At 41.0% G+C, this 24,538-nt stretch overlaps 1 protein-coding gene across 1 annotated transcript in view; it reads left to right on the plus strand.

Annotated features, from left to right (window-relative positions):
• Positions 1–3,208: 3,208 nt before the first annotated feature.
• LOC137333936 (transmembrane protein 196) overlaps positions 3,209–24,538 on the plus strand; it is a 43,769-nt gene continuing 22,439 nt past the window's right edge. Inside the window, exons 1-3 of the mRNA XM_067998292.1 lie at positions 3,209–3,370; positions 5,595–5,651; positions 7,035–7,289. Of these exons, the coding sequence (XP_067854393.1) occupies positions 3,209–3,370; positions 5,595–5,651; positions 7,035–7,289 (474 nt within the window). The remainder of the gene's footprint in view (positions 3,371–5,594; positions 5,652–7,034; positions 7,290–24,538) is intronic.

Below are 24,538 nucleotides of genomic sequence, written 5' to 3' on the forward strand. Positions count from 1 at the left end.
TAAAATTTATCTAAATGGGTACCACATTACCCAATGATAGAATAATAGACTCGGAAGTCTCTATATAAGGAAGATTAGTGTTGCCTTCAGCAGACTTAGAAAAAGACTAAGGAGTCAAAATGGTATTAGACGGCAAACTAAAATCAAATTCTATTTTGTGGTCATGCTAATGTTCTGATCTATAGCTGTGAAATGTGGACAATGTTTTTGTAAGCACATCAAAAAAAACAAGATAAGTTCTATGTGAGGTGCTTCTATGTCATTCTTAACATCAAATTGCAAGACAAGATCCCTCACAATGACATCTTGCCCAGAGCAGAAATAACTAGGATTGAGGCTATGCTGGTGAAGGCACAAATGAGAAGGGTTATGTACGTGATGAGAATGTCAGAATAAATTCCTGTGGTGGTCAGCAAAAGCACTGACTCCAATGCATACTAAGGACAGAGTAAGGTGGAGAATTGCAATCTATGAAGGAGTTCAGTAAATCAAAGAAACTACAATTGACAATATCTGTGTGTGGCTGTGTGACAGTCAGTCAGTTCAACAACATGACACAATTTCTATGGTACTAACCACAAGTTGAGGGGAAGTCTCCAGTTTCTCAGTCTCCCACTCTCTCATTGCTCTCTTGCCTAAATATATCTAAGGGGCTCCTTGAATGGAGTCAAAGTTTAAATTTATTTGGATTCCTGTCTGTATGGTTCCACTCCCACTGATAAAGACCATTTTATATTGCAACCATTGTATTGGGATATTGCAAGTACATAGAGTGGTGACAATGTCACACAGCTGCTCAGCTTCCCAGACATACTGCATGTTTCATCATCCAGCCAGGTTGACTTAGAAACATTCTTTGTCTAAACTCCTTTTAAGAATTTTTGGTGCATGCACTCATCACTGCTACTTTCCCCAAACAAAAGTATCCATATTCCTGTTAAGCGTTCATTGTCCCATACCATGCCACTGCTACACTGGTTAATATCCTGGTTATTATGGTTCAGCAGACAAGGATTGATAGTTCATCAGGACAGACTTTCTTTCATGTATATTGTAGCAGATCCTTATTATGCTCACACTTTTGGTATACCTTAACAGATTTCTTCTAGTTTGGTAGCACCTTCCTTATATCTATCCAGATCCTGCAGGTTTGGAAACAGTTTTGACCATTTTTTCTATTCCCTCCCAGGCCTTCTACACCAGATGTTTCTGGGGATGGAGCATTTCCTTCCTTTCCCCTATGATGCACTTCCAACTCCTGGTCATCATTGTCTTTGCCTTGCACACTCAATGAGACAATAAAATTGCATAGTAAACAGTTTCCCTCGCCTACCGTCCATTATTTCAGAGGTTTAAATGGTTGCTTTGCACTGTTAACAGGTGATGGCCATGCTAATTGATCCTTTCACTCCACTGGATGACTCATTCTGTAGATGTTATAGCATTGCTCCTGAAACAGCAAAATCGCAGGCTAAGGTGCATTTTTAGTAAAGTTTGAAAAGTATAAGCAGTGGTCAATTAATTCTTGAATAGTGTTCAAACAGCAATTGTTAGGCTGTAGTAAACAAAGCAATCCCTCCCTCCTTGTTAACTAACACAAACCTACGTACACCCTCAATATGTTTGTAACAGGGCGAGAAACGGATAACCTTTAGCACTCGCACAAATAGTGTTAATGCTGGTACAGCAAAGGGAAAAAGTTGGCTCCTTAATTTTTTTGCTGAGGGTCGATATTGGCAAGTTAATAATGTCCCATTAAAACAACTATAACACTTGTATTTATACAGCATCTTTAATGTAGAATAAACATTCCAAGGTGCTTGACAGAGGCGTAATCAGACTAAAATTGATACAAAGCCAGAGAAGGAGATATTAGGAGAGGTGACTAAAAGCTTTGTTAAAGAGGTGGATTTTAAGAGTTTTAAAATAGGCATTAAAGAAGAGAGAGATGGAGAGGCAGAGAGGTTTACAACAACAATAACTTGCATTTATATAGCGCCTTTAATGTAGTAAAACATCCCAAGGCACTTCACAGGAGCATAATCAAACAAAATTTGCCACCGAGCCACGTAAGGAGCTATTAGGACAGGTGACCAAAAGCTTGGTCAAAGAGGTAGGTTTTAAGGAGCGTCTTAAAGGAGAAGAGGTGTAGAGGCAGAGAGGATTAGGGAGGGAATTCCAGGAGGGAATTCCAGAGCATGGCTGAAGACACGGCCACCAATGGTGGGACAAAGGGAGGGTTGATGCACAAGAGCCCAGAGTTGGAGAAACAGGGAGTTTGGGGTGGAAGGGCTGGTGGAGGTTATGGCGATAGGGAGGAACAAGGCCACAAAGGGATTTAACACCAGGATGAGAATTTTAAATTTGAGGCTTTGGGGGAACCAGGAGCCTATGTAGGTCAGCAAGGACAGGGGTGATGAGTGAGCAGGACTTGGTGCAGGTTAGGATATGGGCAGCAGAGTTTTTGATGAGCTGAATTTTATGGAGGGCGGAGGAAGGGAGGCTGGCCAGGAGAGCAATGGAATTGTCGAGTCTGGAGGTGAGAAAGGCATGGATGAGAGTTTGTCGGAGGTGAGTGTTGTTATTGAGGCAGGCAATGTTACAGAGGTGATGGAGAGGAAGTGGGTTCAGAAGTTCAGGTCGGGTGGATTAGGACCGGGAGGTGGGCAACAATCTTGTTCAACCTGAGAAAGGGTTTTTAAAAAAAACTTGTGGAAATATGTTCATTGATTTGAATAACGTGCAGGTTAACGTTTTACCGGAGTTCTGCTATTGCTACTCATAAACTTTGCATCCATCCAACCAATAAAGCTATCAGGTCGCTTTATGTGATGCAGATATCTTCGGTGAGCAGCCGATCGAAAGCCTGACTATGTTTAAGCAGCTGTGAGGTCACAGATACAAAGCGAGAGACGAGCGCCGTACGTTTCTCCTGGAAGAAAGGTGACATCTGATTTGCCCGCGCACAGTAAATAACACTTTGGACAGCCTCCACAGTAATAAGACTCCTTGCACTCAGCAATGAGAGGATGATATTACCTGATCTGGCTGTACGTGTTTTCTTTCCATCAGATTGGAAGGTTGATTGAAACCAATGGAGGTTTTTTAAAGATATTATATATATATAATTTTACAGTTGTTGTTTATTTTCAATTGTTGGTCAGGCGTGTTGGTTAGTATTTCTCGGGAGAATGCTGGTGGGAGCACCATGTGCACCAGGAGTCAGATCATTGCCAGTCTCTTCGTGCTTTCTGCTATGGAAATAGGCTTCGGCATCACCAGCGTGGCTTTGGGCGCTGTCAGCATCGGGAGGAGCCGGGCTCTCCAAGCCCAGCTCGGAGACTCTTCACCGGTATGGAGCGGTGTTTGTGTACGTTGCAAACTGTTTCTCCTGGATTTCTTGTACCGCGTTTAGTCTCGGTTTGTATTTCGTACATGGACTTGCACAAGGGTAGTCAGGTAGATATGGGGGGCATTTAAAGCCCGGTTGGGTCTGTTCTATTTTAACTTACGCTTATAAAAATTTAAAATAAATATTAATTTGGAAAGGGAAGTGCTGTAACCGAGTCTGCGGAAGGAACAAGTATTGTCAACCATGCGTTTCAATTACATTACAATTTTATTTATTGAATTTAAACAATTTGGGAGTTTTACATTTATTTTTCATGTAAAAGTAGATGGCATTGTATAATTTTAAAAGTGGCTACTACAAGTCTCACGCACCTTGTGTAGTTCAAACTTAAAAGCGGGGCAATGCTCTCCCGCAGTCTCACACAGAGACAAGCCAGATAAGCGTGGGTAGAAATTGGTGCACACTAAAATACGGATTTTATTTGTAGTGTTTGAGTAATATCACAAAGAAATAATAACAAACGTAGGTCCTGCCTGGGACAGCACCTGAAACCAAGCTAAAACAGCCCTGATTGTCAGTCTATCCTCTTCCATCTAACCAGAAAAACAATATAATACATCCGTAATATTTGCTGGGAATATCTTGGATTGTACGTCTCATTTGAAAACTGCTGTTTATGGATAAATCGGCGTCTTGTGAACTTTTGCTCCGAGCATAATTTGATTGACATGAATGACCACTTTCCGCTTTATTTTTTTTTGAAGTTTAAACATCTGGAAAAAGACAGGATAATAACTATTAGCCCAGATACGAACTGTTTTTTAAAAAAAACTCTAACCGAATTGACATGGGTTATTCAATCAAAGCAGAAACAACATCGCTACTGGTCTAAGTCGTGTTGCAACGGGGGTGGGTATGTGATTTCTCATCTGTGCTCAACAGAGCCCTCGCTTGACGTCTTCATTGAATAGCTGAGCAAATTGGTGTGCAAACAGGGAGCAAGCTTTAACGATTATTGCATTATTCTCTGTTCTGTGCTACACAGAATCGGATGTTATTCGGTCTGAACTGTGCTACTCCTTTCCATCTATTGAACAGAATGTGAATTATTTCATATATTTGGTAAATTATTTTTGGAACAATTTTGTTTCAATTGATGTTTAAATATGAAGTGCTACGAAACAATTTTTTGGCGAGGGGAGGGGGGCTGGGTTTTCACTTGGGGAGCGGGTGATGGAAAAGTTTTCAAGGCTCTATAAGTTATCCTGTTAAATTATCATGGGGGAAGGGGAAGGATAGTTTCAAGACACAAAAGGCTGAAATATTTAAAGGTTCTTTAATGGGCTTATAATGTTTATTCTAAGGACCGCAATCATTGTCTGCTGTGAAGGGCTGCAGTTATCCTATGGCACCACTCTTGGATTGGTTACTATTGGCAGCGAGCAATATCTGATTTGTAACGCCTGGTTGAAATTACACTCCCATGCGCTTACACGTGAACAACTCAACACATATTTAACCTTTTCAGACCAACCCACAGCATCTGGTTTCTCCCATTTTTGAAAAAAAATACCCTGGTCAAGTTTACAATGTGCCCAGGAATTCCAGCAAATTCCCCCGCCACTTTTTAAACCTGGCATCTTTCATATGTCAATTCCAAGGTGACACAGCTTTCCCAAGGGCCTCTCACAACCCTGCGCTCCAGACTGAGACCCGATTCCAGAGTTATATTGTCACCTTTGTACCCTTGGAAACTGCGCCCTAAAACAGCCACTTGGCTGGTGAGAAGTGGCAGAGGTGAATAGTTATATGCCTGTATCAAGCGCAGACTTGGTATACAACAGCATGTTGAAAACACAACTACCTCTCTACACTTGTTAGATTCTTTAAACACAATGAAATCGTAGATTAGAGTATTGAAATTGCTTTGAATTATATTTTGTGCGAAAGATCTTTTTCACTCGCGGGTCATATCGAACAGGTAGAATTTATTTTAGTGAAATGATCCTTATATCACTAATACAAAACTTACATTTACGCACTATAAGGTAAAATATTCAATAGGGGATAATTACTGCGATGTAGTCTCACAATCACAATAGGGAATACAATAATGAAAAATAATATTCAGAACAAAATAGTTACATTGTATGAAGTTTTATTAACGTCGACAGTACAAAATCTATTCCTATTTTCTGGTATCAAGTTTTTAAAAATCTAATATGTCTTTTCCTCTTTACAGTTTTTAATCTGTGGAATATGTGGAATTGTCTGCGCCAAAAAGAAATCTGGTCTCATAGTGAGTGATTTTATTTTTTAAAATATTCAGCATCAGTAATACAGTGTTACTGTCAACAGCCAACACGACATTATTTCGCCGTCACCGCTGATTCCAATGTAAATGCGAAGTGACTAACAAGCGTTCATTATTTTTCTTCATTCACTTTCCACACATTGAATTATTCTGTGGAAAATGCTTTTGTATTGAGTAGTTGTACTAATTTGAAATTGATTAGTTTCACCTTTGGTATGGAATTTAGATTTTATAATAAAACAAACATTCTGCTGTGGCTTATTTCATTAAAAAGTGAATAGAAGGCAAAAACAGATGTTACAATTTTTCTGCCGTATTCTGATTCATGTTTATGCTTGCTTGACGCTGCAGCAAAGCTAGGTTTGCAGCCGATACAAACCATCTAGCAAGTAGATCTGTAATATTTCGAGATTTTTAGGTAAATACCGATTATATAGCACGGGCCTTTGATAGTGAATTGGAAATTATTATAATAATAATGCAATTTCTAGATAGCTATATAAAAGCAAAACGAGATTATTTTACCTAAGTAATGTCGGCAACAGTGCCAGATTCCTGATATATATAAAAGTAATAGTTGTGCTTTTTTTGAAAAACTGTTATAATACAAATATTTGGCATTTGATATATTAATTTTCTAAAGTAATTGCTTGTAAAAGCCTCAAAGGTACATTTCTTTGAATGATGTAACTGCTTACCTGACATAACTCTGCGCTCTCTGGGTAGATTCATATAAAGCAAATGGATTTTTAGTACAATAAAAACGGCACTGAAAAATACTGACTTTTAAAATAAATAACATATATTGTGATGAGAAATAACTAAACTGTATCCACAGGGATAAATTCTCCATGTCCATATAAACAGGGAAGATAAACAAATATAATTTTGTCTTTTATGAACTGGTCAGATATTTTGGTCAAAATCTTTTCAAAAGTAGTTACATTTCCCAAAATGCAACTTCAATGCATCAGTGAACCTCATTATTATGGAGAGTGTTTATTTCGTGTATTTTTTCATAAGCATTCCTTGAATCAGAATTCTGTCTCATAGACATTGGAGATTACCTGTTGATGAGAATGAAGCTTTTCTTTTGGGGCTGGCATTTGTCCCAATGGGAGGTTTCTGATAGTTTATTGGAAGATATTCCTCTTTAGCAGCAAATGTTGCTAAAAATCGGAAGGGAATTATGGGCAAAAGAACTGTTGTAACTATTTAATAAAGGATCATTCTGCTTCATTTATAAACCTGCTTTAAATACTTTTTTTATCATCATATCAAACAGTAGAATATCTATTTTGCCTTCTAATTTTATTTCTAGTTTGCTGATGTTGGAGATTGATTTTAATCCTTCCTGTCTCCTGCCAGATGATATTATTTTCTGCCTGTTGTATCTGTGGACTGATCGGAGGAATATTAAATTTTCAGTTTCTGCGGGCAGTAGCAAAAGGGACATCATTCACTTACCCCATACATGTTGCTTCCATGTCAATGGCATGCCTGGGCATCGTGGGCTGCACACTGTCTGCCTGGCTCACCTGTCGCCTAGCCAGCAACGAGCAGCAGAGGATGTTCCTGGAAAGAGACCATTCACTGCACCACTCCCACGAAATGACAGACAAAGTATGTAACATTTTGCAACTGAGAATGTTTGATATACGTGGATTTTATAAATGTTATTTTTATTTTCTCAACACTACAGTAAGGTAGTAGGTTCAAAACAAAGTAATAAGGATTTACTATTAGAAATTTATATTTAACTTTGAAATGCTTAGTTCCCTAGGAATTGCTGTTCAATAGTATTTTTAGGAAATTTAAGTTATTTTACAAAGTCCACTTTATATTACTATAGCAATGGTATAAGCTGGCTGATCTTTGAATCCAGTAACTGCATATATAAGGTCTCGTCAGAAAAATCCATTAAATCCAGCTAAAGTCTGTGCATATTGTGGTTAAAGAAAATCAGTATCATTACAGGAAACCAGTCATAGAATTTTACAGCATAGAAAAAGGCTTGTGCAGCTACTTAATCCCATTTCCTTATCCTTTAATTGCGAGTGTATTATACTTAAATCAAATAACTGTTAATGTATAGGAATCATTTTTTTCCTGTCATCCCCATTTTTTAGTTTTCTTTCCTCAGTTTTTTGGGTTCCCTTCAGCATTTATTCTTCCATTGAGAGGGCCAACAGGAGAACTTCACCATTATGACTCCTTCCGACCTTCTACTCAATATCATCCTTTACCAGGATTTAAAAACTGTGGTATTCCTGGCCTCCCTCAGCTTTCCTTTTCTTTTAAAATTTATAGGCTCTTTACACTCAAACTTTGTGTCACCTAACCATTACTTTGTCTTGATTTATGTTGACTTCTCCTACTGTTTGCAACCTTGTGGTGTTCTGCCCTACAGATCTTGGTCTTTGACCTAGGTTTCTCAATTTAAACAAAAAATAGGAATTTTGTAAGAGTGGCACAGGTTGGCTTGCCCTCTGATTGTTTCCTCTTTCCTTGTGCAGAATCACCACACTTTGTTCAGTGCCTCCTACTGACAGTCCGGGTGAGATTGGTAATTCACCATGTGAGGAATCGCAGGTGAGACTCCTAATCCCACCACTGCATGGCATGGCACATTGCTTAGCTTCCTTTGTATCATCCAAAGAACTAACCAACCAATCAGTTGATAATCTAGCCATTATAAATGCTGACCATGATACAGACCTTCCAAGTCACAAGGGTGCCATCATGTTTTGAGTTTAATTTCCTTTCATCTTATGTGTAAGCTGTACTGTGCTCTGGTCAGACCACACTATGACTACCCTATCCCAGCCTAGCCCAGTTCTAGCCAAAACAATCAAACCCTGGAGGCGGTGTAAAGAAGGCCCACAGGATTAATCCCCATCATCAGGAGTCTTGGGTTATGAGGAAAATTTGGAGAAACCTGTATGAACCAATGTGTCAAGATTGAAGTAATTTTATGATTGATCAACTTTAATTTTAGTGTAACTTTTTGTTTAAACTATAAACAAATGTTCTATTTTGTTGTAAGTGAAATATATATTAAGTGGTCAGTTAGAGTTGCTTAGATGTACATATGGTGGGATTGTACTAAACATTAGAAGATTATAAAGGCTGTATTTGGTCAGAGTTAACTAATCAACAACAAAATCACAGGAATGCATGGTTTTGAAACACGTGGGTCCTGAAAGTGATCATTAACAGTAAGGACAAAAAAAATCAGCTAATTATGACACACCTGCAATAATATTTTAATGCTTTGCAGGCAGCTAATGAATCAATGAACTGGTGTAAATATTGACAGTTTGTTTATCCAGCTCCAGAGAGTACTACAACTAAATTCCTAACAATTGCACTAGAGTTTGGCTTGGCCTCAACAAAGAAAATCTTGGTTTAACGATGATGTTCTGCAAGCTCTCTTGAATTTTGCAATGGAATGTTGTGAAGATATTTCTGGCAGGGAAGGACAGCACCCAAATATACAAGGGCGGTTGTGAACTTTGTTTCAACTACTTCAAAAACACAAAAGTACGGTGTGAATATTGCTATAGTATTTGAACATTTGACATATATGCACATAATGGAAATTTATAATCATAAAAGATAAATGCTAAAAGAGCTGTAATAACAGAGCAATATTAACAAGTAATTATTAGAACTGCAAATTACAGAGTTATGCAAATTACATTATACAAGCCATTAAAGGAGAAAGCACTTTCCATGGGCCAATTCACCATGTCTCAATCCTAATTATTTTTATGTTTGAAGGCAAACCCAGCACATAATAGGAGGGCAGTAACTGCAACAGGTGATGGACTCCAGAACATAACAAACTAACCCTATATGAGGAGGCCACTGTCAAGCTATTCAGGAGGGAAAGCTTGAAAGGCATAAGGTCTGTGGAGCTTGGAGGCCGCGTATAAATAATGGTACGTCCTATAATCAAATATTCTATGATTTGCACAGTTATATGAACATGTCCATACACACTGGTTGTACCTAAGCATATCATACAGCATCTGAAAACAATACAATACCCAAATGGAAACATCTGCTTATTTACTCATAAAGCACTTTACTTTCTTCATAGAGCAAGAACAATCCAGTTGCACTCGAGCTGAACTAGAGAGGAACACTCATGAGAACATCTTGCATCACTGTCTACATTTGAATCAGTCACCAGCACAGACCTCATGGTAAGTAGATGTTAAGGAGGAACATTGATAGAGTGATGGCAACTAGCACTGGTGATGAAGTGCAGCAGTGGTTGTGGTTGATGAGGGGCTGATTGATGCAGGGCAGAAGTTCAGCATACTGAATGTCCCTCCTGAGTCATTTGGAATCACAGATCTTATTGTGCTGCTTTGAAGGCAGTGAAAGGAGGTCGGAGTAATGTGGAGAAGTCTAACATTTGGATATGCAATGCCACCTCTCACATGAATGACGTTATGGAGCAGCAGTTGTCTGCACTGCCATCTGCCATTGAGCATCTGCAGTGGAGGCCTTAGTTAAGAAGGTCATAGACCCAGTAGGTACATCTCTTATGTATGCCCCACTGCTGCTATGGAGGCTTTGGGGTCCAAACTCCAAGAAGCAGTCATAACCAGCTTTAACTCTCTTGAACAGTTATAAGCAACCATGAGGGATGGATTCCAAGACCACATAGATGCCTACTGTTCTATACTCAAACTGATCATTAGGCATGATGAGGAGGTGCCCTCTAGCAGTGGCATTTATGGAATAGCGCAATAACAGCTGGTTGGTGTACACGTGAGTGGCAGTTCTGTGCTGATGCATAGTTCTGCACGAGATGGTAGCTGCCACTTCAAAAAGGAATGAACCAACACCCAACTCTCGCAAAGGAGATCCCTAGCTCTGCTGCATCAAGGTTGATTGCACTGACATGAAATTGCAGTGCAGACAACTGCTGCCTTCTGTATCCTTTGGAGCAGGTCAGTGAGCTATAAAATCAGCCACCAGTGCTACTCCTTCATCTTGGAGAGCATGTAGCCAAAGGTATATATACAAACAAGATGAAGCACAAGAGACAAATGCATCAGCAAAACAAATGAAACACATACAGCAAAATTGAATAAAATTTATTCACCTTCACTATACTTTGGAGTCTGTTATTCCTTTATTGTGCAGAAAAGAAAGCACCAGTTGTCCAAAAGTAAACTGAACAGAACACATGCAGCTCTCTGCAAGAAGTAAAAAGGTGAAGCAAATAGTAATTCATAACTTATAAATTTGTCTAATAGAAAATAATAACAAGAATTGTTGTGGAGTTAGAAGCCAACAGCTTAGAATGTCTAGTGAGAAAATGTCCTTGCATGCACAGAACTCCTCTCCCAGAAGTTAAAATGTAAATGTTCATAGAACATGATTAACAGTGACAGTACTGTTTAAACATTTACATTAATTCCAGTAGGTTTCAGAAGTGCTGGGAGATCCATGGTCCGCTGGGCACATTTTGTACCTATTTTGATACTGCACTGGAATTGCAAGTGGTGTGAGACTGTCTGCTTCAGGGAATCGCTCATTGCTTCTGAACAGAATCTGGTCAGATCCTGATTCAGGATTTAGTGTAGCTGCAAAGTGGAAAGGATCACTGCAGTTTTGTCATAACCTACAAGGAATAGTGGTTTGCCCATATTGCAATCGAGCAAAGTAACACAATAGACATGATTGACTCAAGGTAAAAAAATATTTACATACCATGAATGATATAAGCTTCATGGGTGGAACTCCCCAAGTCTCCACACCAGGTGCAGGGTCCTACATGCAGCAGAGGTCTTGTCGGAAAACCAGTGGTGCATTGCCCAGGATTTTCCCACCATTGACATTAATAGATGGAAAATCACTGGTAATGCACTCGTGATTTTCTAATGAGCAGTGCACTAGGCCCCGCTGGTAGCATGAGGCCTCGGAAAATTCTACGCCACATTTGTAATGATGTTTACCTACCGCTTTAGAAAAGTTACATAAGATACAATTAACTTCTGTTTGTTTTCCTCTCCCCAAATCCCTTTATTCACAGTTAGCTACATTGTAAAATATTTTAAATGCTTTATTTGTTTACTCTTCCCACCTCAGTTCTTTTTTCCTTTTTCTCAGTTATTTATGTGATTATAAAATAGTCATAAGATTTTCTCCCCTTCCAGTGGTGGATTTGTCATTGGTGTAGCACTGCCCTGGAAGGTTTCTCGCACTGTCAAGTCTCCAGTGTATATCACTTGAGCAGTGGTCATTCAGAATGGCCTAGGAATGGCTGGCTAACCAATTTTGGCTGTGTTTCAAGATCAGCATCAAAGTACACATGGCAAGAGAAGGCTTTTCTCAGTTATGTTAGAAATCAGAAAACAATTAAGGATAGCATTCATTCTTTTTTGGGATTTGCCGGAGTAGTTATGTATGAAAATAAATATATGGCTGATGAGCTTAATACATATTTTGCATTTGTTTTCACTTCTTAAGATGATACCACATGATGATAATATTACAGAGTAGTTGTGTAACTAAAATGTCTTCGTTGGAAGTGACTGCTGAAATGCTTTGGCTAAGATTAATATGCTTAGGCTGATAATGCTGCAGGACCTACTGCCCTTTATTCCAGGGGTAAATGGGGGATGTGATACGTGAACCACCAGTTCAGGTAGTCAGTAGCTCATTGAGGTATGGATTAATCCCATGGATTGGATGATGGCTCATGGGGTCCTATTATTTAAGAAAGGGAACAAATCAGATCCTGGAAATTGTAGACTTCTGTTTAACTTCGGTAATGAGGAAACTGTTGGAAAGCATTATACAGAATGTGATATATGATCATGTTAAGAGTTTGGAAGTTATTAGTGATATCCATCATGGCTTTAAGAAATGCAGGTCCTGCATCACTCATTTGTACAAAACATTAGTTAGACCACAGTTAGAGTACTGTGTGCAGTTTTGGAGTTTTGGGTAACCCTTTGTGGAAAAGAAAATTGAGACCATGGAGAGGATCCAATGTAGATTTACCAGGGATGGAAAACTATAGATATAAGAAGAGACTTGAGATAATGTGCTAGAAATTGGGCCATGTAGTGCCCATTGTTTCGGTGCTACACGGCCTCTTGAAGTGCCAAGATGGCTTCTTGGCTGCGCATGCACATTTCCAGCGTGATATAGGTATTAGCGCATGTGCAAATCCCGAACGCCGGCAGCATGTAAATTAAGGAGAAAATGCGTACAATCAGTGTGCAAAGCTGATTTAAAGTGATAGACACCATTTTGGACCTTAACGCTCAACTCAACGCACAGTCTTAACCACGCACACCTGAACATGCCTTAGAGTGCCTGGAGGACACCTGACAATGTGGAAAATTGCCCAGGTATGTCCTGTCCACAAAAAGCATGGCAAATCCAATCCGGCCAATTACCGCCCCATCAGTCTACTCTCAATCATCAGCAAAGTGATGGAAGGTGTCGTCGACAGTTCTATCAAGCGGCACTTACTCACCAATAACCTGCTCACTGATGCTCAGTTTGGGTTCCGCCAGGACCACTCGGCTCCAGACCTCATTACAGCCTTGGTCCAAACATGGACAAAAGAGCTGAATTCCAGAGGTGAGGTGAGAGTGACTTTCCTTGACATCAAGGCAGCATTTGACCAAGTGTGGCACCAAGGAGCCCTAGTAAAATTGAAGTCAATGGGAATCCGGGGGAAAACTCTCCAGTGGCTGGAGTCATACCTAGCACAAAGGAAGATGGTAGTGGTTGTTGGAGGCCAATTATCTCAGCCCCAGGACATTGCTGCAGGAGTTCCTCAGGGCAGTGTCCTTGGACCAACCATCTTCAGCTGCTTCATCAATGACCTTCCCTCCATCATAAGGTCAGAAATAGGGATGTTCGCTGATGATTCCACAGTGTTCAGTTCCATACGCAACCCCTCAGATAATGAAGCAGTCCGAGCCTGCATGCAGCAAGACATGGACGACATCCAGGCTTGTGCTGATAAGTGGCAAGTAACATTCACGCCAGACAAGTGCCAGGCAATGACCATCTCCAACAAGAGAGAGTCTAACCACCTCCCCTAGACATTCAACTGCATTACCATCGCTGAATCCCCCACCATCAACATCCTGGGGGTCACCATTGACCAGAAATTTAATTGGACCAGCTATATAAATACTGTGGCTACAAGAGCAGTTCAGAGGCTGGGTATTCTGCAGCGAGTGACTCACCTCCTGACTCCCCAAAGCCTTTCCACCATCTACAAGGCATAAGTCAGGAGTGTGATGGAATACTCTCCACTTGCCTGGATGAGTGCAGCTCCAACAACACTCAAGAAGCTCAACACCATCCAGGAAAAAGCAGCCCGATTGATTGGCACCCCATCCACCACCCTAAACATTCACTCCCTTCACCACCGGCGCACAGTGGCTGCAGTGTGTACTATCCACAGGATGCACTGCAGCAACTCGCCAAGGCTTCTTTGACAGCACCTCCCAAACCCACGACTTCTACCACCTAGAAGGACAAGGGCAGCAGGCACATGGGAACAACATGACCTGCATGTTCCCCTCCAAGTCACACACCATCCCGACTTGGAAATATATCGCCGTTCCTTCATCGTCGCTGGGTCAAAATACTGAAACTCCCTTCCTAACAGCACTGTGGGAGAACCGTCACCACACGGACTGCAGCGGTTCAAGAAGGCTGATCACCACCACCTTCTCAAGGGCAATTAGGGATGGGCAATAAATGCTGGCCTTGCCAGCGAAGCCCACATCCTATGAACGAATAAAAAAAAAGCATGCAGCATACCACCACAACCTCGCCATCATGAGGGACCAGCCTTTGCCACTGATGATCGGAGAAGACCCTGAGGCAGAGGCGGAGGAGGAAGAGGGGGAGGAGCCGTAGGAGGAAGTGGAGGAAGACGCAAGGGTGCAACAGGGACCATACATCTTGTCTGCAAGGGCTCTGCATCCTTGCCTGATCCGTGCCCACTATCAATAATGTCAACTACATCCCCCAACTCACCAACAGTCCTACACTCCCCACCTTTCCGCACCTACAATACCATCAAATCACCCTCCATCTGATTACAGATTGGTTTCCCCCTCAGCTCATCGCACAAATAAAAACCACCACCAAATGCAAATTCAAAGTTACATTTATTGATTAACAAATAAAATGATGGTAACGGAACAGAACTATTCACCCTTGTGCATTGCCTTAGTGCCTGTTGTTTGTGTACCTTTACCATCCGAGTGCTCCTACGAGGTGCTTTCCCTGTGGCTGGAGCATGGGTGGTGGGAGGCTGCTGACCTTCAATGGAGGAGCGTGCAGATGGCCTTGGAGGATGACCTCGAGCAGCTTTGGTTCGGGAGAGCCCGGCTTCAGACTGCACCATCTCAGCATGGGTTGCAGCAGCCTGGCCTGGTTGGCTGATAGGCAACAACAGGGGCACTGGCGGAGTGGCAGGGGTGGGAGCAGGAATGCTGTTGTCCTGAGAGAGGACAGCAGGTCCCACTGCCATAGCGCCACTGCCACTCTCCTGGGACGGCGCCTCAGCAATCCTAGTGATCAGCTGGAGAATGGATTGCTGGAGCGCTGTGACGCCCTGGAAGCCCTGTTCTACAGTGGTCCCCAGAGCCACGATAGCAGCAGTCTGAGCTTCCATTGCAGCAGTCTGAGCAGCAACCGTAGCTTGCAGACCTTTGATCACACCGGTTTGTGCTGCAATGGAAGCCACAACATCAGCCATCAGACGCTGCTGAGAGGCTGCACGGAGAATGAGGAAGCCGGAAATGGGGCGTGCTCAGCGCACGTCATCGGCAGCCTGCACCTCTTAAAGATGCAGGTGCACATTTTAAATGGGACATGTACAGTCCACTGAGAGGAGGGAAAGATGGCTGCAAGGATGGCAGGACCGGCGCGAGAGAGGGCCCCATGCTTCTCCGATGATGCACTGGAGGCCCTGGTGGAGGGGGTGGATGAAAGGAGGGCCAACATGTACCCGCAGTGTGGCAGGAGACCCTCCAGACCCCAGCTCCGCAGGCATTGGGAGACTGTGACGGGTAGTGCTGGCTGCACGGAGCTATCGTGATAATTAGCAGGCAACATGTAGGGGCTGTCGGCCGCGGGGTGTTAGTGGATCCGCTACCTGCACCCGAAAAGCGGCCTTATCGAATTTTTCCCCCGATGGATCTATTTCCACTCAGAGAAGGCTAAGAGGAGATTTAATAAAGTTTCTTAAAATTATGAAAGTTTTGGTAGAGTTAAAAAGGAAAACTATTGCCTCTGGTTGGGATGTCAATTTAAAATTGTCATTGAGATGAGGAGAGAAGTTAGGAGAAATTTGTTTACACAAAGGATTTTTGGAGCCTGGAATGCTTTGCCATAAGGAGTGGTTGAGGCAGAGACCTTTGCATCTCTTAAAGGAACATTGGATAAATATTTGAAGAAGGGAAAAATACAAAGATATGGGGAGAGAGTGGGGCAGGGCATTCATTTTGGATTGTTCCAGCAAAGAGCCTGCACAGACACAAGGGGCCGAATGTTCGTCTTCGGTGCTGTAAACTTCTGTGGTTCTATCTGATTGAGTCCTTTGAAGAAGTCACCAGGATGGTGGTGAAGATAGTTATCTATATGGTTCTTTACTGAAGCCTTTTTGAACTATTAGAAAAAATGAGATCACACGATACAGCTATTACATTAGGTAGGTTGCTGGTTGAAATCACATAAGTAAAGGATTGTTGATGGAAGTGGAGCCTGATTACAAGTGGAGTTCCAGAAGACTGTGATTTAGGACCATTGCTATTCACTGTTTTCATTAATAATCTAGAGGAGGATTTGAATAGAACCATTCTTACATTTGCAGATGATACAAAAGCATGTATGATGTTTAGCAATTCAGACCATACCAATAGGTTCTAGAACAATTTAGATAAATGCGCCCCTGTGTGATAGATATCACTTAAGTGGACAAGTGAAGTGTCATGTAATTGGGGTCAGGAAAACTCCATGCCTCTATATACCATGTAGCAGTTCTCGTTAAAGGTAATGGATCAAGAGAAAAACCTGGGAGTAACAGTTGATCACCTGTTAGTGGTAGATAAGCAATGTGAGGTGCCTATAAGAAAAGCATTGGTTTTAGATTATATTACTAGAGGCCATCAAGTACGAAACTAAGTGAACTATACTTGGACTATATAAGGCTTTGATATGTCTGTACTTGAAGTATCATGTCCAGCTTTGGTCCCTTCAGGATATCAATGCTCTCGAGAATGTAGAGAGGAGGGTGACTAGAATTATACCAAAGCAGAGTTTTTGGATATGAGGATAGACTCCAAGAGTTAGGGCTTTTATTTTGGAGAAACACAGGTTTAGAGAGGGTAATATTGAAGATTTTAAAACGATAAAGGGATTGGACACAGTCAGTTTGGATAGGCTATTTGAAATGTATAGAGATGGTCAGAATAGAAGTCATACCTCTAAAACCTCTAAGACAGGAGAAATCATAATGGGGAATAAGGAATTGGCAGAGACATTAAACAAATATTTTGTATCTACCTTCACAGAAGAGGACACAAAAAACATTTCAGAAATAGTGGGGAACCAAGGGTCTAATGAGAGTGAGGAACTTAATGTAGTTAATATTAGTAAAGAGAAATTAATGGGACTAAAAGCCAACAAATCCCCTGGACCTGATGGCCTACATCCTATGGTTTTAAAAGAGGTGGGTGCAGAGATAGCGGATGCATTGGTTGTGATCTTCCAAATTCCCTAGATTCTAGAATGGTCCCATTGGATTGGTAGGTAGCAAAAGCAACATCACTAATCGAGAAAGGAGGGAGAGAGAAAACAGGGAACTACAGGCCAGTTAGCCTGACATCAGTAGTCGGGAAAATGCTGGAATCTATTATTAAGGACGCGGTAAGGGGGCACTTAGGAAATCATAATATGATTAGGCAGAATCAACATGGTTTTATGAAAAGAAAATAGTGTTTGACAAATCTACTGGAAGTTTTTGAGGATGTAACTAGCAAGGTAGATAAAGTGGAGGTAGTATATTCGGATTTTCAAAAGTCATTTGATAAGGTGTCACACAAAAATACAAAAGGGTGTTACACAAGATAAGGGCTCATGGAGTTGGAGGTAATATATTAGCATGGATAGAGGATTGGTTAACGGACAGAAAAGAGAGTAGGAATAAACGGGACATTCTCAGGTTGGCAGGCTGTGACTAATGGGGTGCCGCAACAATCAGTGCTTGGGCCTCAGCTATTTACAATATATATTAATGACTTAGATCAAGGGAGTGTATTGTATCCAAGTTTGCTGATGATACAAAGTGAGGTGGGAAAGTAAGCTGTGAGGAGGATACAAAGAGTCTGCAAAGGGATATAGACAGGTTAAGTGAGTAGGCAAGAAGGTAGCAGACGGAGTATAATGTGGGGAAATGTGAGATTATTCACTTTGGAAGGAAGAATAGAAAAACTGAATATATTTTAAATGGTGAGAAACTATTAAATGTTGGTGTTCAGAGGGATTTGGGTATCCTTGTACATGAAACACACAAAGTTAGCATGCAGATACAGCAAGCAATTAGGCAGGCAAATGATATGTTGGCCTTTATTGCAAGGGGGTTGGAGTACAAGAGTAAGGAAGTCTTGCTGCAATTGTACAGGGCTTTGGTGAGACCACACCTGGAGTACTGTGTACAGTTTTGATCTTCTTACCTAAAGAATGATATACTTGCCTAAGAGGCGGTGTGTCAAATGTTCACTAGATTGATTCCTGGGATGACAGGGTTGTCCTATGAGGAGAGATTGAGTAGAATGGGCCTATGCTCTCAGGAGTTTAGAAGAATGAGAGGTGATCTCATTGAAACATGTAAGATTCTGAGGGGGCTTGACAGAGTAGATGCTGGGAGGTTGTTTCCCCTGGCTGGAGAGTTTAGAATTAGGGGGCATAGTTTCAGGATAAGGGATCGGACATTTAGGACTGAGATGAGAAGAAATTTCTTCACTCAGATGGTTGTGAACCTTTGGAATTCTCTACCCCAGAGGGCTGTGGATGCTCAGTCATTGAGTATATTCAAGGCTGAAATCATTATATTTTTGGATACTAAGGGAATCAAGGGATATGGGGATTGAGCGGGAAAGTGGAATTGAGGTTGAAGATCAGCCATGATCTGATTGAATGGCGGAGCAGGCTCGAATGGCCTACATCCATCAAAGCTGTGGCAGGGGGTTGGGAACCTGAGCAGGGAGACAGAGGAAAGCATGTCAGGAAGGATCAGAAGGTATGGAGTAAAAGGTAAAGTGTTAAAAAAGGAAAAAGCAGGAACTAAGTGTCACAAAACATATTTGAAAGTTCTTTATCTGAATGTACGTAGCATTCGTGACAAAATGGACGAGTTAACGGCACAAATAACTACGTATGGGTATGATCTTGTGGCCATTACAGAAACATGGCTGCAGGGTGACAACGACTGGGAATTAAATATGCCAGGGTATTTAACAATCAGGAAGGACAGGCAGGAAGGAAGAGGAGGTGGGGTGGCTATGTTAATAAGGGAAGGAATCACTGTAATACAGAGAAAAGATATTGGGACAAAGGATCAGGATAATGAAACAGTTTGGGTAGAGGTAAGGAATAATAAGGGGAAAAAAACACGAGTGGGCGTAGTATATAGGCCTCCTAATAGTTGCAACTCTGCTGGAAGAAGTATTAATCAGGAAATAGTCAGGGCATGTAATAAGGGAACAGCTATAATTATGAGGGATTTTAACTATCATATTAACTGGACAAATCAAATTGGGCAGGGCAGCCTTGAGGAAGAGTTTATTGAGTGTATTAGGGATGGATTTCTTGAGCAGTATGTAACTGATCCTACAAGGGGGCAAGCAACCTTGGACCTGGTCCTGTGTAATGAGCCAGGATTAATTAATAATGTCCTAGTTAAGGATCCCCTTGGAATGAGTGACCATAACATGGTTACATTCCATATCCAATTAGAGGGTGAGAAGGTTGGTTCTCAAACAAGCGTACTGAGCTTGAATAAAGGAGACTATGATGGTATGAGAGCGGAATTGATTAAAGTGGACTGGGAAAATAGATTAAACGGTAAGACGGTACATGAACAGTGGTGTTCATTTAAGGAGTTATTTTACAACTTTCAAAAAATATATATTCGACTGAGGAAAAAAGGGTGCAAAAGAAATGACAGCCATCCGTGGTTAAGTAAAGAAATTAAGGATAGTATCCGACTAAAAACAAGGACATATAAGGTAGCCAAACTTAGTGGGAGGATAGAAGATTGGGAAGTCTTCAAAAGACAGCAAAAAGTGACTAAAGGATTGATTAAGAAAGGGAAGATAGATTATGAAAATAAATTAGCAAAAAATATAAAAACAGATAGCAAGAGTTTCTACAGTTATATAAAAAGAAAAAGGGTGGCTAAGGCAAACGTAGGTCCCTTAGAGGATGAGACCGGGAAATTAATGGTGGGAAACATGGAGATGGCAAAAATGCTGAACAAATATTTTGTTTCAGTCTTTACGGTAGAGGACACTAAGAATATCCCAACACTGGACAAACAGGGGGCTCTAGGTCCACTGGTTCCCTTTTAGGGGGGGAGGAGCTAAATACGATTAAAATCACTAAGGAATTGGTACTCAGTAAATTAATGGGACTCAAGGCGGATAAATCCCCTGGACCTGATGGCTTACATCCTAGGGTCTTGAGGGAAGTGGCAGTAGGGATTGTGGATGCTTTGGTAATAATTTTCCAAAATTCTCTGGACTCAGCAAAGGTCCCGGCAGATTGGAAAACTGCTAATGTAACACCCTTATTTAAAAAGGGTAGTAGGCAGAAGGCTGGAAATTATAGACCAGTTAGCCTAACATCTGTGGTGGGTAAAATTTTGGAGTCTATTATTAAGGAGACAGTAGCGGAACATTTGGATAAACATAATTTAATAGAACAAAGTCAGCATGGCTTTACGAAGGGGAAGTCATGTCTGACAAATTTGTTTGAGTTCTTTGAGGACTTAACGTACAGGATGGATAAAGGGGAACCAATGGACGTAGTGTATTTAGACTTCCAGAAGGCATTCAACAAGGTGCCACATAAAAGATTATTGCTCAAGATAAAGAATCACTGGATTGGGGGTAATATTCTGGCATGGGTGGAGGATTGGTTATCTAACAGGAAGCAGAGAGTTGGGATAAATGGTTCATTCTCGGACTGGCAACCAGTAGCCAATGGTGTTCCGCAGGGGTCGGTGCTGGGTCCCCAACTCTTTACAATCTATATTAACGATTTGGAGGAGGGGACTGAGTGTAACATATCAAAGTTTGCAGATGATACAAAGATGGGAGGGAAAGTAGAGAGTGAGGAGGACTTAAAAAACCTACAAGGGGATATAGACAGGCTGGGTGAGTGGGCGGAGATTTGGCAGATGCAATACAATATTGGAAAATGTGAGGTTATGCACTTTGGCAGGAAAAATCAGAGACCAAGTTATTATCTTAATGGTGAGAAACTGGAAAGTACTGCAGTACAAAGAGATCTGGGGGTCCTAGTGCAAGAAAATCAAAAAGTTAGTATGCAGGTGCAGCAGGTGATCAAGAAGGCCAATGGAATGTTGGCTTTTATTGCTAGGGGGATAGAATATAAAAACAGGGAGGTATTGCTGCAGTTATATAAGGTATTGGTGAGACCGCACCTGGAATACTGCATACAGTTTTGGTCTCCATACTTAAGAAAAGACATTATTGCTCTCGAGGCAGTACAAAGAAGGTTCACTCGGTTAATCCCGGGGATGAGGGGGTGGACATATGAGGAGAGGTTGAGTAGATTGGGACTCTACTCATTGGCATTCAGAAGAATGAGAGGCGATCTTATTGAAATATATAAGATTGTGAAGGGGCTTCATCGGGTGGATGTGGTAAGGATGTTACCAAGGATGTGTGAAACTAGAACTAGGGGGCATAATCTTAGAATAAGGGGTGCTCTTTCAAAACTGAGATGAGGAGAAACTTCTTCACTCAGAGGGTAGTAGGTCTGTGGAATTTGCTGCCCCAGGAAGCTGTGGAAGCTACATCATTAAATAAATTTAAAACAGAAATAGACAGTTTCCTAGAAGTAAAGGGAATTAGGGTTTACGGGGAGCGGGCAGGAAATTGGACATGAATTTAGATTTGAGGTTAGGATCAGATCAGCCATGATCTTATTGAATGGCGGAGCAGGCTCGAGGGGCCGATTGGCCTACTCCTGCTCCTATTTCTTATGTACTCCTGCTTCTATATCTTATGTTCTTAATCCATAGGCAAAGGTTGGGTTAGATGCGAGGAAATATTTCTTTTTGCAGAGTCATCACTGTATGGAACAAATTGTTAAGGCAAGTGATGAGCAAAGAGTCACAACAGTACTTAATCCATGTTATGACAAAAAGTGCAAATTATTTTCAAGTTGCAAACATTCCCAATTCCCAGAGAGTCCTGATACTACTCCCAATCAGGAGTTTCAAGGTAGCTCAGAAACTAACTTGAAGGAATCACTTTGGCTCTGCTTTAGCTCCAATTTAAGACTTCCCACTTGAATGTCACATAAGGACTCCCTTTCAGAATTGAGATTGCTGGCAACACTGTTATTTCTTCCGAACTTTCCACCTTTGACCTTACAAGAGAATTTGTCTTATTGCATCAGTGGTGTCGTACACTCATTGCTTTTCAATACTAGTAATTTGCTCCTCATGTAGGCAGATACCTCATCTGGATTTAATAACATTTTTCACAAAAAAAAACAGCCAAATATATATTTATATAAAGTGGCCACTCAGTAGTTTTGAGGTTTAAATGCAGCTGAGATTAATTTGTGACTATTTACAGCTCTGTATTCCAGCCCTGAATCATCTTTAATTTTTTTTGTGTTCCTTGTTCCCGAATCTTTGTTTAAGGCATTTATTTTAAGACTTTTTTCCCCAAATTTAGAGCTTCAGGTGAATCTTGTAACTTTCTCTCAAAACAGTACTGTAGTCCCATAATAGGAATTATTTCAACAACAGGGATGTTTTCTAGTTATATTTCTAGCACCGAAATGATGATTGAAGTAAGAGTGAGTACGGGAAATTGGAAGAAATTAGACTAAAAAAAAAAGGAAAAATATCACTTTGGAAGAAACTGAAACTCCAATTGGCTGAATAAATCCCAACATGATGGACAATTTGTCCAGCACACTCTGATTTCTTTTTGCAAAACTGTTTTGACTAAAATTACTTACTTCATGATTGACAGTTATTATTAAACTCAAAATAAATTGAGAGAACAAAAGATTTGTGCTATATCCCTTGAAATTACATTGTGTTTGTACATTTAAATGTTTAGCACATTCACATGAAATTCCTTTGTGCCATATTTTAAGTGGGGCATTAACCCATTTATTTTCAGTGCATTTCCCAGAAAGGTGAATACTATCTCACATGAATGACATGATCGGCACAAAGACAATTGATTAGAATGGTTTTTGATAAGAAGGCATTCTCAAATTTGGCACAAATTAAACGATCAAAATTAGAGGGAAAAACTATTTCATGAGTCGTGGAAGATTATTCAACAACAACTTGCGCCTTTAACATAGTAAAACATCCCAAAGCGCTTCATGGGAGCGTTATCAAACAAAATTTGACACTGAGGCACATAAGGAGATATTAGGAAAGGTGATCAAAAGCTTGATCAAAGAGGTCGGTTTTAAGGAGCATCTTAAAGGAGGAGAGAGAGGTAGAGAGCGGAGAGGTTTAGGGAGGGAATTCCAGAGCTTAGGGCCTAGGCATCTGAAGGCACGGCCGCCAATGGTGGAGCGATTAAAATCGGGGATGAGCTAGAATTGGAGGAGTGCAGAGATCTCGGAGGGTTGTAGGTCTGGAGAAGGTTACAGAGATAGGGAAGGGCAAGGCCATGGAGGGATTTGAAAACAAGGATGAGAATTTTAAAATCGAGGCATTGCCGGACTGGGAGCAAATATAGGTCAGCAAGCACAGGGGTGATGGGTGAACGGGACTTGGTGCGAGTTAAGATATGAGTTTTGGATGAGCTCAAGTTTACGGAGGGTGCAAGGTAGGAGGCTGGCCAGGAAAGCATTGGAATAGTCGAGTCTAGAGGTAACAAAAGGCATGGATGAGGGTTTCATGGCATGAGACACCTGACCAGTCATCTAGGTCTGTCATGATTTCAAAGATCTCCAGAGAATAAATCAGGGTAATGACCGATATACTTTTGTTGATCAAGAAACCAGTATTAATTGGAAGTAACAAATCTTTGCTAGTTGAGGACTGAGAAGGTCAGCAGAAGTGGTTGCCAGGTTGGTAAAATGATTATCCAGATTTCTGAGAAGTGACAGCATACAAGAGGTGTATGGTGAAGTTCTTTAAGGTGTTTGTGAGAACAACAATCATAATTTCCCAATGCAGAATATAGTATTTACAATGAAAGCCCACAAATGTCGACCAGTCTGGATGGATGGCAACACTGATTAGCTGTATTTTGAGCTGATAGTTCCCTCTGGAAATCATTGCATTAATTATCTTGGGTTTGGTACAAGAAGAAACCTATTGAGCAGTTTCTGGTTGAGGACAGGACCAAAATCATATTAAAATTTTGGGCTGAAAAATAACATACTGACACTGACTTTGATATGCTGAGTAGTCAGAAAGAGGCAGCCCAACTGCTAGCTCCTGTTCCAGAGCCAGGACATGTTCTTAATATGGAGTGCTCTGAAGTTCTTCTTAATTGGTTTGAAAATAAAAATAATGCCTCATTTCTTCATAATCGAGTTCAAAACATAAAAACATAGAAAATAGGAGCAAG

This window comes from Heptranchias perlo, chromosome 2, assembly GCF_035084215.1.
Source record: "Heptranchias perlo isolate sHepPer1 chromosome 2, sHepPer1.hap1, whole genome shotgun sequence".
NCBI classification, from domain to species: Eukaryota; Metazoa; Chordata; class Chondrichthyes; order Hexanchiformes; family Hexanchidae; genus Heptranchias; species Heptranchias perlo.